General features: G+C 45.9%; 1 protein-coding gene and 2 long non-coding RNA genes across 3 annotated transcripts; all 3 read right to left on the bottom strand.

The window, feature by feature from the left end:
- Nucleotides 1–2,050: 2,050 nt before the first annotated feature.
- LOC129651761 (uncharacterized) lies at nucleotides 2,051–4,630 on the bottom strand. The gene is made up of 2 exons (XR_008714292.1): nucleotides 4,572–4,630; nucleotides 2,051–2,701 (listed from the first exon to the last, which is right to left on the bottom strand). It is a non-coding gene; the product is annotated as an uncharacterized LOC129651761 (long non-coding RNA).
- Nucleotides 4,631–6,384: 1,754 nt separating this feature from the next.
- LOC129651760 (uncharacterized) lies at nucleotides 6,385–6,975 on the bottom strand. The gene is made up of 2 exons (XR_008714291.1): nucleotides 6,940–6,975; nucleotides 6,385–6,492 (listed from the first exon to the last, which is right to left on the bottom strand). It is a non-coding gene; the product is annotated as an uncharacterized LOC129651760 (long non-coding RNA).
- Nucleotides 6,976–7,045: 70 nt separating this feature from the next.
- Nucleotides 7,046–9,980, bottom strand: LOC129651052 (tumor necrosis factor receptor superfamily member 10C-like). Its single transcript, XM_055579779.1, has 4 exons — nucleotides 9,854–9,980; nucleotides 9,116–9,229; nucleotides 7,991–8,102; nucleotides 7,046–7,178 (listed from the first exon to the last, which is right to left on the bottom strand). Exons 1-4 carry the CDS (start codon nucleotides 9,978–9,980, stop codon nucleotides 7,046–7,048), a joined length of 486 nt encoding a protein of 161 aa, XP_055435754.1.
- Nucleotides 9,981–15,161: the final 5,181 nt, after the last annotated feature.

The raw sequence follows: 15,161 nt of genomic DNA, 5'->3' as shown, positions 1-15,161 counted from the left end.
GCACTGGCATAAAGCAGTAATGCTTCCCGGATGGCTCAGCAGACAAAGAACTCGCCTGCAGTGCCGGAGACACAGGACACGCGGGTTCGATCCCTGGATCGGGAAGATCCCCTGGAGTAGGAAATGGCAACTCACTCCAGGATTCTTGCCTGGAGAATCCCATGGACAGAGGAGTCTGGCAGGCTTAGTTCACGGGGTCGCAAAGAGTCAGACACGACTGAGCGACTAAGCACCCACCGGGAAGCAACAAAGGAGTCAAGTTTCACGTTTCTTGAAGGTTCTCATTAGTAAAACACACAATAAATGGGTACAAATGAATACACATGACAAATACTGACAAGGCTGATACTCTAGATGGGCACTCAAGGAAGTCTTCTGAGAAAGGGACAAGTGACCTGACACTTGACTATGTATTTTTTTAAACTGTTTTACAAATGCACATGCTTTTTGTAACATATAGGTGACAGTTTCAAATTTTATTGTATCTTATTTATTTTAGCTGTGCAGACTCTTCACTGCAGCACACAGGCTCCTCTAGCTGTGATGTGCAGGCTCTACAGCACATGGGCTCAGTTGTGGAGCACATGCTTAGTTGTGGTATGTGGGATCTCAGTTCCCCAACCAGAGACTGAACCCGGGCTCCTTGCATTGGGAGTGCAGAGTCTTAACCATTGAACCACCAGGGAAGTCCCAAGAATTCATTTCTATCTCCTTCTGGGGATGAAGGCAGAGTGTCCTGCACAGAAGGAACAGCAAAGACAGGAAACACCTGACTTCCAGGAAAGGGAGGGACATCAGGGCCAGAGGGATGTAGCACCAAGACCACGGGGGTCAGCCCTTCTAAAAACACAAGTGAACTCCACACACTGTATCCATTTGTACCTACATTTTAGGCAATTCCAGTTTTGACCACACCAGTCACATCAACCTTAGGGAAGACAACATACAAGCCTTGAGATGGACTAGACCAAAAACCTCCCTGAGAATTGCTTCTGCCATTAAATTATCCTGCAGTGATTGGAATACTACAGAGAAGGGTTTAGCAGAAGGTAAAAAAAAAAAAAATTTTTAATTAAAAAAAAAAAAAACCTAATATAGCAGGCATTTTAGGTCAGTTCTCACAGTATTTAAGAATCAGCATTTCTGTGTCTTTTCTGCAGAACATCAAAGCTTACAGAGGGGCTGAGATCCTTAATCAGCCAATTCAAACACAAAAAGGCAATTCTGGGCTCAGAGCACCAGTATCAAGGGGGGCCCATCTAGTGCGGAGCAAGCCAACCCTGAACATAACCCAGGAGCCCGTCCATTCTTCCTCCCAGAAACTATGGCAGATCCCTGTCCTCTCTTCCTTGAGCCCAGATGCAATGAAGGTCATTGATAAGAGCAGACGTGACACAGAAACTATCTGACACTCATATCTAACCCACATCCCACCCTAACCTCCCAGATGAGCAGGAGGAAGCCCGGGGAATGACAGCCCAGTTCACGGTCACCAGACACAGCACGGGGGTGCCACTTCCCCTCCCTCTCTGCTCACTTGTTAACATCTCCCTATGAAAAATACAAATATTCACCCAACTATAAAGTTGACATGTTTAAAGCCTGGACCCTAAAGAAGTCGCCAGGCAATCCCAAAGTGGTCAAATTCCCCCAGCAGTGGGCTTGCTCTCCTTTATTGTTGTTGTTGTTTTGTAGGTTTTTGTTTGTTTGTTTTTGCCTCATGGCTCGTGGGATCTTCCTTTTTTTTTTTGCCTCATGGCTTGTGGGATCTTACTTTCTGACCAGGGATTGAACTCAGGGCTCTCAGCACAGAGTCCTAACCACTGAACAGCTAGGGAATGCCCTCCTTTTGTATTTCTAATTGCTTTGGATTGCCAGTACTCAACCAGGTAGCCCACATAAACCTAGAAATTATATTTGCAAAATGTTTTTCTACACATATAAATATATGCACAAACATAAAAGTACCAAGACATACAAGATGTTTGCACTTTAATCATGTATATTACAAGTTACAGGGCCTCCCTGGTGGCTCAGTCGGTAAGGAGTCTGCCTGCCCAATTCCCTAAGGTTGATGTGACTGGTGTGGTCAAAACTGGAGACCTAGGTTCCATCCCTGGGTAGGAAAGATCCCCTGGAGAAGGAAACGGCAACCCACTGCAGTACTCTTGCCTGGAGAAACCCCATGGACAGAAGAGCCTGGTGGGCGACAGTCCATAGGGTCAAAAAGAGTTGGACATGACTCAGTGACTAACACTTTCATTATAAGTTACATCATTAAATGCATACATACTAACATGAATGACAAATTTCAAACAAATACAAATAAAAACTAGAAGTCTATTAGGAGTGTGTCCTGAAATGAAAGATTGACATCCTCAAACAGTCAGGGCACAGCAGAGCCTGTCTCACTTTCTTCATAAACATGTTAATACTTTCCTGAGTTCAGCAGGCGCTCTTGAATTGTCTCTTTTGTCAACCTTTGCAAAAACATTTCCAAGACATCTATCGGGGTGTTGACTGAGGTCCCCTGTCCCTTCTTGGTGACTGGCAGCATTTCACACAAGGCATCCGGAGAGACCCAGGCCTATTCTCTGGTCACAAGGATCTCATTTCATGTGAGGCCCAACTGCATCAAGAGCGAATCACAGAAATCACAAGGAAAAGATAGCTGCAAAGTCACTGAAGAATAGCTTCAGGCCTAGGTTGGGGGAAAGTCACAGAGACAGAGTTGGAACAGGCTTCCACAAAGGCCAAGGACCCTCAATTCAGGCCTAGACTTCAGGATGGGAACCTGAGGAGCTCCCCCTGCTGGTAAGCCTGCTGCTCTGCGCCCCTGACCTGCTTCCCAGCAGCAAACAAGCCACACAGGCACTGGGCATTGGACTTCGCCAGCACCCAGAGCAGTTGGGGACAGTCCAGGTCAGCAGAGAGTCCTGCCCCAAGCAGGGGATGAGGGCGCATCTGGAAGAGGAGACTGCTGTCACAGAGGGAGAAGGCATCTGTGAGAGGAGACAGAGGGTGGGACAGTGAGGGGCAACAGACCTCAGAGGAGGGCACCTGTCTTTCTCAGGAGGGTGAGGCCCCCTGGCTGCCACCTCTGCACTGGGGACAAAGCAAAGGCCTGGAGGGAGGAAGGTCTCCGGCCTCACACCCCGCTCGGCCTCACTGCCTGACACTGCGGTAGAGCTGGATGGGGACAGACTCTGAGCAAGAATTTAACCCTAAAATGGAGCAAACACCACCTGCCTCATGGGCTGTGCTGCAGATTCAACGCTGTGTGTGTGAAATGCTGTGCACACCACCATCCACAGTACATAAGGAGGGCACCCAACACAAGTTTATATTCTCTAACAGTTACACTGAAAACATGAAACATAACAATACTACTTTTCATGAAATATGGTACTAACTCAAAGTATTCTAAAAAATTTCATTTCAATATGTAATATAGATAGCTAATGGGAAGTGGCTTTATAACACAGAGAGCTCAATCTGGTGCTCTGTGATAACCTAAGGGAGGTGGGATGGGGGCGTTGGAAGGAGGCTCAAGAGGGAGGGGATATATGTGCACCTATGGCTGGTTCAGGTTGCTGTACAGCAGAAACAAGCACAACATTGTGAAGCAATTATCCTCCAATTAAAAGTAAGTTAAGAATTTTTTTCACTGCAATATGTAGTGTTAGCTGCTCAGTTGTGTGTCTGACTCTGTGACTTCATGGACTGTAGCCTGTCAGGCTCCTCTGTCCATGAGATTCTCCAGGTAGGAATACTGGAGTGGGTTGCCATTCCCTTCTCCAGGGGATCTTCCTGACCCAGGGACTGAACCCTGTTCTCTTGCATTACAGGCGAATTCTTCACCATCTGAGCCACCAGGGAAGCCCCTCAACATGTAATCAATATACAAAAAAAAACTAACGAGACAAATTACAGTCCTTTTTTCTACCAAGTCCTTGAACTACAGTATCGAGTTATATACTACAGTTCATCAGATTTAGCCACAGTTCAGGCGCTCCTCAGGGCTTCCCAGGTGGTACCAGTGGTAAAGAACCTGCTTGCTAATGCAGGAGATGTAAGATATGGGTTCGATACCTGGGTTGGAATGATCCCTGGAGGAGGGCATGGTAACCCACTCTAGTATTCTTGCCTGTAGAATCCCACGGACTAAGGAGCCTGACAGGCTACAGTCCATGGGGTTGCAAAGAGCCAGACATGATTAAAGAGACTTAGCATGCATGGACAGGGGCTCCACAGCCTCCCTGGGCCAGGAGGTGCCCTGCTGGACAGCACAACCTATCAGATGTCTCAGAGTGGGTCAACCTGGCCCTGAGCAACCAGGGAGGAGGATGGTGGAGGAGGGAAGGACAGGGAGGTGTTAGGGGCCACTGTTAGAGGACAGAGGGGTGCAGGGTGGGAAAAAGAGGAGGGGGCAGGGAGGGAATTAGAGTCCCAATGGTTCAGGGACAAGCCATCCCCTCTCTGAGTTGCCCTAACTGCTATGGAGACAGAAATTAGGACACTGTCCCTCCTCCCTCTACTCCTGATCCCCTACCCAGGAAAAAAACACTCACTTTCAGTGGCGTCTGTTGGAACCAGCAGCCATCTGCTCCTCTGAGATCCTTCAGGTGCTGCTGGTTTCTGTAAAACACAATGGAGAGCAGCCTTGGTCTTAACCGGGGGTCCTAGGTTACAGAACTGAGCCTAGTAAACCTTGTTCTGAAATTCTGGCAGATGCAGCCGTAAGCAAAACAAAACCAATGCAGGATCTTTGAAGGGAGCGGACAGAAGAGTCATTATTTTATATACGATTGTATTCTTATAAAACTCTAATGGTTCAACAATAATACGTAAATGTGAGTGTGTGGATGGTGAATGTTAAAAATTATGACAATAAATTCTATAATGAATTATGAGTTGGATAAACTCATAAGGTTATAGAACATTGTAATACAAAGATACAGCCTCAACAAGAAATGAGCAATTTACCAAAGGAAAACACACATGGAGTTGAGGTATTATAAAACTCTTAACTTAAAATGCTAACTCTTTTCATAAGAAAAATATAGAATAGCTAAAAGATCTCAATTCCTCCTAGATTAATTTATAAATTAAGGTAAAACTCAAAAACCTCAAAACTATTGAAATGATATGACCCCAAATTGTAAACGTCTCTGTATGTGTGTGTGTGTGTGTGTGTGTGTGTGTGTGTGTGTGTATGTATACATATATAATATACGTATGTTTAGTCACTCAGTCATGTCTGACTCTTTGCGACCCCATGGGCTGTAGCCTGCTGGGCTCCTCTGTCCATGGGGATTCTCCAGGCAAGAATACTGGAGTGGGTTGCCATGCCCTCCTCATACATATATATATATGTACACACACATACACATAGTGAAAATACTTCTATATGTTGACAAAGAAATTTTACTTCAAGTAGATTCAACTTAACAATACTTTTGAAATAAATGTGAAATTCCCACTATGATGAGGAATGGCTTAAAAGTATGTAACAGTCACATAGAAAATTATTATGTAGCTCTGACTCCATCACTGGGTCAGTCATGGGAGGAGTGATTACCCTTCGCCTGCCCTGTTCTAGACGAGGGATGTGGTGACGAGACAGATGAGAAGTAGCATCAGAGCTGCCAGTGGACCAGAACAGGGGTTGGGACTCCCTTCCCCTCCATGCCCTGGTCTCTTTCCAGAGCACGGGGTGGGCTCCCTTCTCTCCATGCCACGGTCTCCCTCCATCACCACCTCCCCAGAGAAGAGGAGACCTGACCCACTGCCTCTCCCTGTCTCTACCACAGTCCCAAGCAAGCAGAAGGGCCAGAGCCCCACACTCACCAACAGGCAGTCTGCTTGCTGCATCTCGGGACTGGGCGTTGTTTCCTGCAGCTTCTTTTTCTGCCAAGGGACCAGAATGGAAAGTCAATCTCCATTGGTCAGCCTGTTGTTGTGTGCATGGTCCAGAGCCCCAGACCTTCCTGGGGGACATAAGTGCCAGAAAAGGGCCTCGAAAAAGCAAGGCACTGACCCAGGAGTCACAAACCCACAAACCCCTACAGCTTCTGAGGGGACACAGTAGGTTCTGCCTTCCCACCTACACCTGTGCTATGCCCAAGTGGGCATAGACTCAGCACATCTGGGCTCTGCTGATGGCACCCAGACTCTGGTGTGATGCTAAGGGGAACTGAGCACCCCTGCCTGACACCCCCCACACCCCAGGGCTACAGAGTGAGGGTGTCTCAAACAGTAAGGACAGGGCCAGCGCTGCCAACCAGCCTTAGGACAGCTCTCAGCAGGCCAGTCTCCCTCCTACATTCAGCCTAGAGCCCCCAGGCCAGTTGAGAGACTCAGGGACAACAGCATAGGACACACCGGGGACCGTGTCCACCCTGGGCTTTGTTGTGATGCAGTTACTGAGGGTCTGAGGCCACCAGATGCTGGAGAAACCGATCACCTTGTGCCAGCACTCATTAAAGAGACCTAGAAGAGAAGAGACATCCACTGAGTGGTGGGGAGGGCGCTCTTGCCACACCTCCCTTCCTAGGGACAGGGTGCAGGGTGGGGGCTCAGACACTGAACAAACAACCCCGGGCCTGTGACTGCAAGCGGGATATTCTGAATCTGGAGAACCCTCAGGGAGGAGAAGAGAAGGGAGAAAATGAAGTAAAATGAAACCCATGTAAAATCTCTGTGCAGTGCTACTGAACCACCCTCTTCTCCTGCCTCCTCCCACCAGACTCAGCCAGGGGGAAGAGGGGACCGTCAGCTGAGTTGGGGGCCCAATGTGATCAGTTTTGTAGGACCAGGTGAGGTGGGAGGAGGAGGGGTTTCCTGGAGAACAAGATCAGAGACAAGCCAGGAGGAACAGGAGGATTGGGGAGATGGAGGAGGGAGCCAGCACCTCCTCCTTCCCTTCTAGAACCTCACCTGTAAAGTAGCACCATACACATCCGATTAGGACAGCGGCAATTACAGATACAAGTTTAATCACCAGCCTTGAAGGGCCTGATGAGGGAGAGAGAGTGATGGTTGGTCACTGGCTCATGGTTGCTAGCTCTCCAGGAACTGGGGCCTCCCCATGGGTCAGGGTACTTGATTCTTGGTCCACACACTTGATGTTGCTCCAGGGGGTACATTTCATGACCATGACCTTCCCATCAGGGCACCTGGGTACAGACACAGGGGGACCCATCAGGGACAGCTGGCTGGATGAGGAGAAAGAGGGGGCAGCCTCCCGTCCTGGGTCCCCTGACAAGACAGTGGAGGGGAGACAGGCTCTTGCTGTCTGCAGGGGAGGGTCCCCTCACTCCCCATCCCTGGGCGGGAGAACGATCCAGGATTGTGTACTGCGGCTCCCGGGCTCCTACTGAGTGTTCAGAGCTGCCCTTCAGGAGCTGGGCTTCCTCTGCAAGGCCCGCCTGGCTTCTCTGGGCTGCACGGGAAGCTCTGTGCGGGGTGGGGAGGGCCTCATCCAGGTCAAGAGTCACAAGTTTGACTCATCCTCCAGTTAAATTGGAATATAAGGCCCTCTCATCCACCTGTTGACTCTTCCTACCAATCTCAGCCAACACTGGAGCATCAGAGGATAGTGAATTACTATTGGCCACCGAGTCCCCAAATAAGAAAGATTCAGGTGCTACTGGGGAACAAGGGGCTGGGTGTGAGGCCTGTCGAGTTGGCTCCGGTTTTATAGGAACCTTGAAGGAACACACACGTGGCCTCCTCATGACTTCTGTCTGCTGTCAGCACTTCGGTCTTTCTAGGCCCCTCCCGAGGAGACGTGGGAAGGGGCCACTGGGAAAGCCGTGCAGGACAAACAGTGGTGGTAGGGAGCACTGCTGCAGGCTCAGGAGACCCCACAGGCACAAGGGAGCTCTGGGAGGTGGGAGGGGCTTCACGGAAGCAGGAGAGAGAAATGGGTACAAGGAAACTCGGGTCTCCTGTGGGTTGGAAGCCCCCCTAGGCTCCTGTGTCTCACCCGGTGCTGCATTTTTGACAGAATTCAGGTGCATCTTCTCCACGGAAAGTGCCAGGTTTGCACTGACACTCAGTGTCCTTGGTCGGGGTGCAGCCATTTTTTTCTTCTTCTCCTAGGGACCAAAGATAAGGTTTTGAGGGTGTGTTTCCCTCATATGTCTCTCAACCCTTCTTCACCACCCAGATCTCCATCCACTCAGTTGAAGAAGTAATTCGGAGGGCTTGCTGGGTGGTCCAGTGGCTAAGAATCCGCCTGTTAAATTAAAGCAGGGGACACAGGTTCCATCCCTGGTCTGGGAAGACCCCACATGTTGCGGGGCAGCTAAGCCCGTGTGCCACAACTACTGATCCTGTGCTCTAGGGCCTGTGCACCACGATGAGAAGCAACAAGGAGCAGCCCCCCTCACCACAACTAGAGAAAGCCCTTGTTCCGCAACAAAGACCCAGAACAGCCAAAAATAAATGAATTAATCTTTTTTTTTCTTAAATAATTTTGGGGGCATTTTCTGTGGCAACACACATACATCATCCATAGAACAGCCACTGTTCACGTGTCACCAACAGAGGCATACAAAAGGCACTGTGCATCATTACAGATTGCATCAGGGTTGGGAAGAAAAATGTTTTAGATCACAAATGAGGAGCAAGAAGTGGGCTGGGGTGAGGTGTAATCTGAGATGCTGTGGATGGAGAGGAACCCTTGGGTGATGTCCCAATGGGTGATGCCTGTTGGAAAGGCAGAGGGACCTCAGGTCATGAAGGCTGAGAGGCTGAGACCCCAGAGCAGAGGGCATGGCGCCCGCAGGAGCCTGGCCCAGGATCAGACACATCACACAGCTCAAACCCAGCCCTGCCCCACTCCCCCAGGCCTTCTGCACTCTTACCATCCAGCCCCCTCCATCAAGGGACACGTTATTCTCCCCTTTCCAGCTGATGTTCTGAAAGACTTCCCTACCAGTTGGCATGCGTTATGCAAATAACTTCTGTTTTCATTATTCTACTGACCTAAGACAGGATGAAGACTTAGCTGGGCTGGAAATCAGGTCTCTGACTCCTCGTCCCATTTAAATCCCATCTCGTCACCCAGCACTCTAACTGCAGGCATGCGGGACCACAGGCTCTGTACCTGATTTGCAAGTCGTGCAAGGTAAGCAAGAAGGGAGGGTGTTTGAATGACTGGTGTAGTCTATCCCATCGGTGCATGGGGCACAACCTCCAATGGCTTCTTCCATATAGAATCCTGGGAAGGAAGGGAAAAGCTGGTGAGAAAATCCCCGCAGGATTCCCTGAGGCTGGCAGTGTGGCTGCAGAGGCCTCTTTTGGCCATCTGTGGAATCCACAAGGGGAACTCTCCTCAACCGGGCTCTCATCTTTTGATTCTTCATCTACCACATACCCTAGACCAGCACTGCCAACAGAAATATATTACAAGCCACACATCCAAGTCACACTCATAGCTGGCACATTAAACAGTAAAAAGAAAGGTCAGGGGCTTCCCTGGTGGCTCAGTGGTAAAGAATCTGCCTGCCTATGCAGAATACATGGGTTCGATCCCTGGTCTGGGAAGATCCCACCTGCTGCAGAGCAGCTAAGCCCACGAGTCACAAACACTGAGCCTGCACTCTACAGCTCGGGAGCCACCACCACTGAGCACACAGGCTGCAACTACTGCAGCCCGTGCACCCGAGAGCCTGTGCTCTGCAACAGGAGAAGCCCCCCAGGGAGAAGCTCAAGTACCGCAACTGGAGAGCAGGCCCCACTCTCCACAACTAGAGAGAGCCCGTGCAGCAACAAAGCCTCCGCACAGCCAAAAATAAATACACAGACATGAAGACAAGGGTTGGAGACCAGTCTTAGAATCTACCTGGTGGACATAAGTTCTGCTGGGGGCTCCGTTCCAGTGGGGCTGATGACTGCTGGTGAATTTCATCCTTCCTTACAGACATGGCTGAAGCAGGTTTGACCCATGGAGACAAAGCAGGGACAGGCATGAGTGGCTTCCACACTCTCACCCCTTCTAGGATCCACCCCCCATTTCCTTGACCACTACCTGCAAATGAAACAGAACTGGGACCTTTCTTCCCAGCTCTAAACTCTCATTCATATTTGTTCTTTGGCCTTTTGTGCCAGCAAGTAACGTACACTTAATTTTCCCCTGTATTCTTTCCTCTTAAAATATGTTTATTCCAGAAAGTATGTGCTCAGATACGTCCAACTCTTTGCAACCCCATGGACTGCAGCCCATCAGGCTCCTCTGTCCATGGGATTCTCCCAGCAGGAATTTTGGAGTGAGCTGCCATTTCCTCCTCCAGGGGATCTTCCCGACCCAGGGATCAAACTTCAGTCTCTTGCATCTCCTGTGTTGGCAGGCTGGTTCTTTACCACTAGCACCACCTGGGAAGCCCAGAAAGTATGGGCAAGGAAAATTTTTTTTTATAAGAATACAGAAACCATTAAGATTCCCTTGATTAGAGAAAACATCCATTATTTTGTGTCTTGACTTCTATTTGACCATATGTGTGAATACTCTTAGGCTCTCTCTTTCTTTCTCACATGTGCGTGCACACACACACACACACACATTTTCACAAATGAGGGTTCTGTCATGCATACAATTTTTCATAATCAGGATATAGATCACATATTGAGTAATGGATTTGTGGCTTTAATCCAACAAGCGGTCCCCAAAAGGAAGCTGTCAGTGTTCCACAAAATACCAGAATCACATGGAGAAAGAAGAAATAGCAATACAGGGCTTTTAGCCAAGTCTCTGTGCTAAAACAGAGAAGGCAATGGCACCCCACTCCAGTACTCCTGCCTGGAAAATCCCATGGATGGAGGAGCCTGGTGGGCTGCAGTCCAGGGGGTCGCTAACAGTCAGACACGACTGAGCGACTTCACTTTCACTTTTCGCTTTCATGCATTGGAGAAGGAAATGGCAACCCACTCCAGTGTTCTTGCCTGGAGAACCCTAGGGACCGGGGAGCCTGGTGGGCTGCCGTCTATGGGGTCGCACAGAGTCGGACACGACTGAAGCGACTTAGCAGCAGCAGTTAGCAGCTGTGCTAAAAATGACACAATGGGGCCAGTCTGAAATCACTGGAGCCTGAGGCTTCCACCAGGATTAATGTGTTGATGATAGTGTTCTGATGCTCAGGATTGTATTGTCATTTGGGGGAAGACTGTCCTCATTTGTGGGAAATATACATTCAAGTGTCCAGTCATGGGATCTGTCATGTCAGCAGCTATGTTTCAGATGATACAGGAAACAAAGGGTTTTGTATAGTTTTGTAACTTAATCTGGGAGTGATTTAAAGTAGAAAGTGACATGAAGAGGAAAAAAAAGAAAGAAAAACAAAGTTGAAGTGGAAACAGCTTATGTTGAGCCCCAGTTCAACTGCCTGGATCTAAACAAGATAAAATGCCACCTGTTAAGTATTTGGGGACAGCTAAGCTCATATGTGTCCCCTAATCATCCCTTCCCCAGTCTGGGCCTCCTCCGAGTCACCCCAAATTGGTGGACTCTCCTTTCCCGGCCCTCACAATCCTATGCCTTCCTTTCTTCCCTGGTTCTCCTCTCACAGACTCTCTCCCTCATTGTTTTGTTACGAACAGTTTCAAACATCCAACAAAGTTCTAAGATTCATTCACTAAACTCTTACATGCTCAGCACCTAAGTTCTGTAACTTAGGTGTATCACATATTTCTTTCTCTATCCATCCCCCTCTGGCCATTCTAAGTGTCTTATTTTTATGATGAAATTCATATCTGCAACTCTTAATATATCGACATTATGTCAGTAACTCGAGCTCAATATTTCTTTACAGTTTACTTCAATGTTAAGATTTCCAGATTATTGTACCCAGCAAGGATCTCATTCAAGTATGAAGGAGAAATCAAAAGCGTTTCAGACAAGCAAAAGCTGAGAGAATTCTGCACCACCAAACCAGCTCTCCAACAAATACTAAAGGATATTCTCTAGACAGGAAACACAAAAATGGTGTATAAATTCGAACCCAAAACAATAAAGGAAATGGCAACGGGGTCATACTTATCAGTAATTACCTTAAATGTAAATGGGTTGAATGCCCCAACCAAAAGACAAAGACTGGCTGAATGGATACAAAAACAAGACCCCTACATATGTTGTCTACAAGAGACCCACCTCAAAACAGGGGACACATACAGACTGAAAGTGAAGGGCTGGAAAAAGATTTTCCATGCAAATAGGGACCAAAAGAAAGCAGGAGTAGCAATACTCATATCAGATAAAATAGACTTTAAAACAAAGACTGTGAAAAGAGACAAAGATGGTCACTACATAATGATCAAAGGATCAATCCAAGAAGAAGATATAACAATTATAAATATATATGCACCCAACACGGGAGCACCGCAGTATGTAAGACAAATGCTAACAAGTATGAAAGAAGAAATTAACAATAACACAATAATAGTGGGAGACTTTAATACCCCACTCACACCAATGGATAGATCAACTAAACAGAAAATTAACAAGGAAACACAAACTTTAAATGATACAACAGACCAGTTAGACCTAATTGATATCTATAGGACATTTCATCCCAAAACAATGAATTTCACCTTCTTCTCAAGCGCACATGGAACCTTCTCCAGGATAGATCACATCCTGGGCCATAAAGCTAGCCTTGGTAAATTCAAAAAAATAGAAATCATTCCAAGCATCTTTTCTGACCACAATGCAGTAAGATTAGATCTCAATTACAGGAGAAAAACTATTAAAAAATCCAACATATGGAGGCTGAACAACACGCTGCTGAATAACCAACAAATCACAGAAGAAATCAAAAAAGAAATCAAAATTTGCATAGAAACGAATGAAAATGAAAACACAACAACCCAAAACCTGTGGGACACGGTAAAAGCAGTCCTAAGGGGAAAGTTCATAGCAATACAGGCACACCTCAAGAAACAAGAAAAAAGTCAAATAAATAACCTAACTCTGCACCTAAAGCAACTAGAAAAGGAAGAAATGAAGAACCCCAGGGTTAGTAGAAGGAAAGAAATCTTAAAAATTAGAGCAGAAATAAATGCAAAAGAAACAAAAGAGACCATAGCAAAAATCAACAAAACCAAAAGCTGGTTCTTTGAAAGGGTAAATAAAATTGACAAACCATTAGCCAGACTCATCAAGAAACAAAGGGAGAAAAATCAAACCAATAAAATTAGAAATGAAAATGGAGAGATCACAACAGACAACACAGAAATACAAAGGATCATAAGAGACTACTATCAACAATTATATGCCAATAAAATGGACAACGAGGAAGAAATGGACAAATTCTTAGAAAAGTACAACTTTCCAAAACTCGACCAGGAAGAAATAGAAAATCTTAACAGACCCATCACAAGCACGGAAATTGAAACTGTAATCAAAAATCTTCCAGCAAACAAAAGCCCAGGTCCAGACGGCTTCACAGCTGAATTCTACCAAAAATTTAGAGAAGAGCTAACACCTATCCTGCTCAAACTCTTCCAGAAAATTGCAGAGGATGGTAAACTTCCAAACTCATTCTATGAGGCCACCATCACCCTAATACCAAAACCTGACAAAGATCCCACAAAAAAAGAAAACTACAGGCAAATATCACTGATGAACATAGATGCAAAAATCCTGAACAAAATTCTAGCAATCAGAATCCAACAACACATTAAAAAGATCATACACCATGACCAAGTGGGCTTTATCCCAGGGATGCAAGGATTCTTCAATATCCGCAAATCAATCAATGTAATACACCACATTAACAAATTGAAAAATAAAAACCATATGATCATCTCAATAGATGCAGAGAAAGCCTCTGACAAAATTCAACATTCATTTATGATCAAAACTCTCCAGAAAGCAGGAATAGAAGGAACATACCTCAACATAATCAAAGCTATATATGACAAACCCACAGCAAACATTATTCTCAATGGTGAAAAATTGAAAGCATTTCCTCTAAAGTCAGGAACAAGACAAGGGTGCCCACTTTCACCATTACTATTCAACATAGTTTTGGAAGTTTTGGCCACAGCAATCAGAGCAGAAAAAGAAATAAAAGGAATCCAAATTGGAAAAGAAGAAGTAAAGCTCTCACTGTTTGCAGATGACATGATCCTCTACATAGAAAACCCTAAAGACTCCACCAGAAAATTACTAGAACTAATCAATGACTATAGTAAAGTTGCAGGATATAAAATCAACACACAGAAATCCCTTGCATTCCTATACACTAATAATGAGAAAACAGAAAGAGAAATTAAGGAAACAATTCCATTCACCATTGCAACAGAAAGAATAAAATACTTAGGAATATATCCACCTAAAGAAACTAAAGACCTATATATAGAAAACTATAAAACACTGGTGAAAGAAATCAAAGAGGACACTAACAGATGGAGAAATATACCATGTTCATGGATTGGAAGAATCAATATAGTGAAAATGAGTATACTACCCAAAGCAATCTATAGATTCAATGCAATCCCTATCAAGCTACCAACAGCATTCTTCACAGAGCTAGAACAAATAATTTCACAATTTGTATGGAAAAACAAAAAAGCTCGAATAGCCAAAGCGATCTTGAGAAAGAAGAATGGAACTGGAGGAATCAACCTACCTGACTTCAGGCTCTACTACAAAGCCACAGTTATCAAGACAGTATGGTACTGGCACAAAGACAGAAATATAGATCAATGGAACAAAATAGAAAGCCCAGAGATAAATCCACGCACATATGGACACCTTATCTTTGACAAAGGAGGCAAGAATATACAATGGATTAAAGACAATCTCTTTAACAAGTGGTGCTAGGAAATCTGGTCAACCACTTGTAAAAGAATGAAACTAGAACACTTTCTAACACCATACACAAAAATAAACTCAAAATGGATTAAAGATCTCAACGTAAGACCAGAAACTATAAAACTCCTAGAGGGGAACATAGGCAAAACACTCTCTGACATACATCACAGCAGGATCCTCTATGACCCACCTCCCAGAATATTGGAAATAAAAGCAAAAATAAATAAATGGGACCTAATTAACCTTAAAAGCTTCTGCACATCAAAGGAAACTATTAGCAAGGTGAAAAGACAGCCTTCAGAATGGGAGAAGATAATAGCAAATGAAGCAACTGACAAAC

The sequence above is a fragment of the Bubalus kerabau genome, chromosome 4, assembly GCF_029407905.1.
Source record: "Bubalus kerabau isolate K-KA32 ecotype Philippines breed swamp buffalo chromosome 4, PCC_UOA_SB_1v2, whole genome shotgun sequence".
Taxonomy (NCBI): Eukaryota; Metazoa; Chordata; class Mammalia; order Artiodactyla; family Bovidae; genus Bubalus; species Bubalus kerabau.
This window is presented reverse-complemented; position numbering and strand designations above follow the sequence as displayed.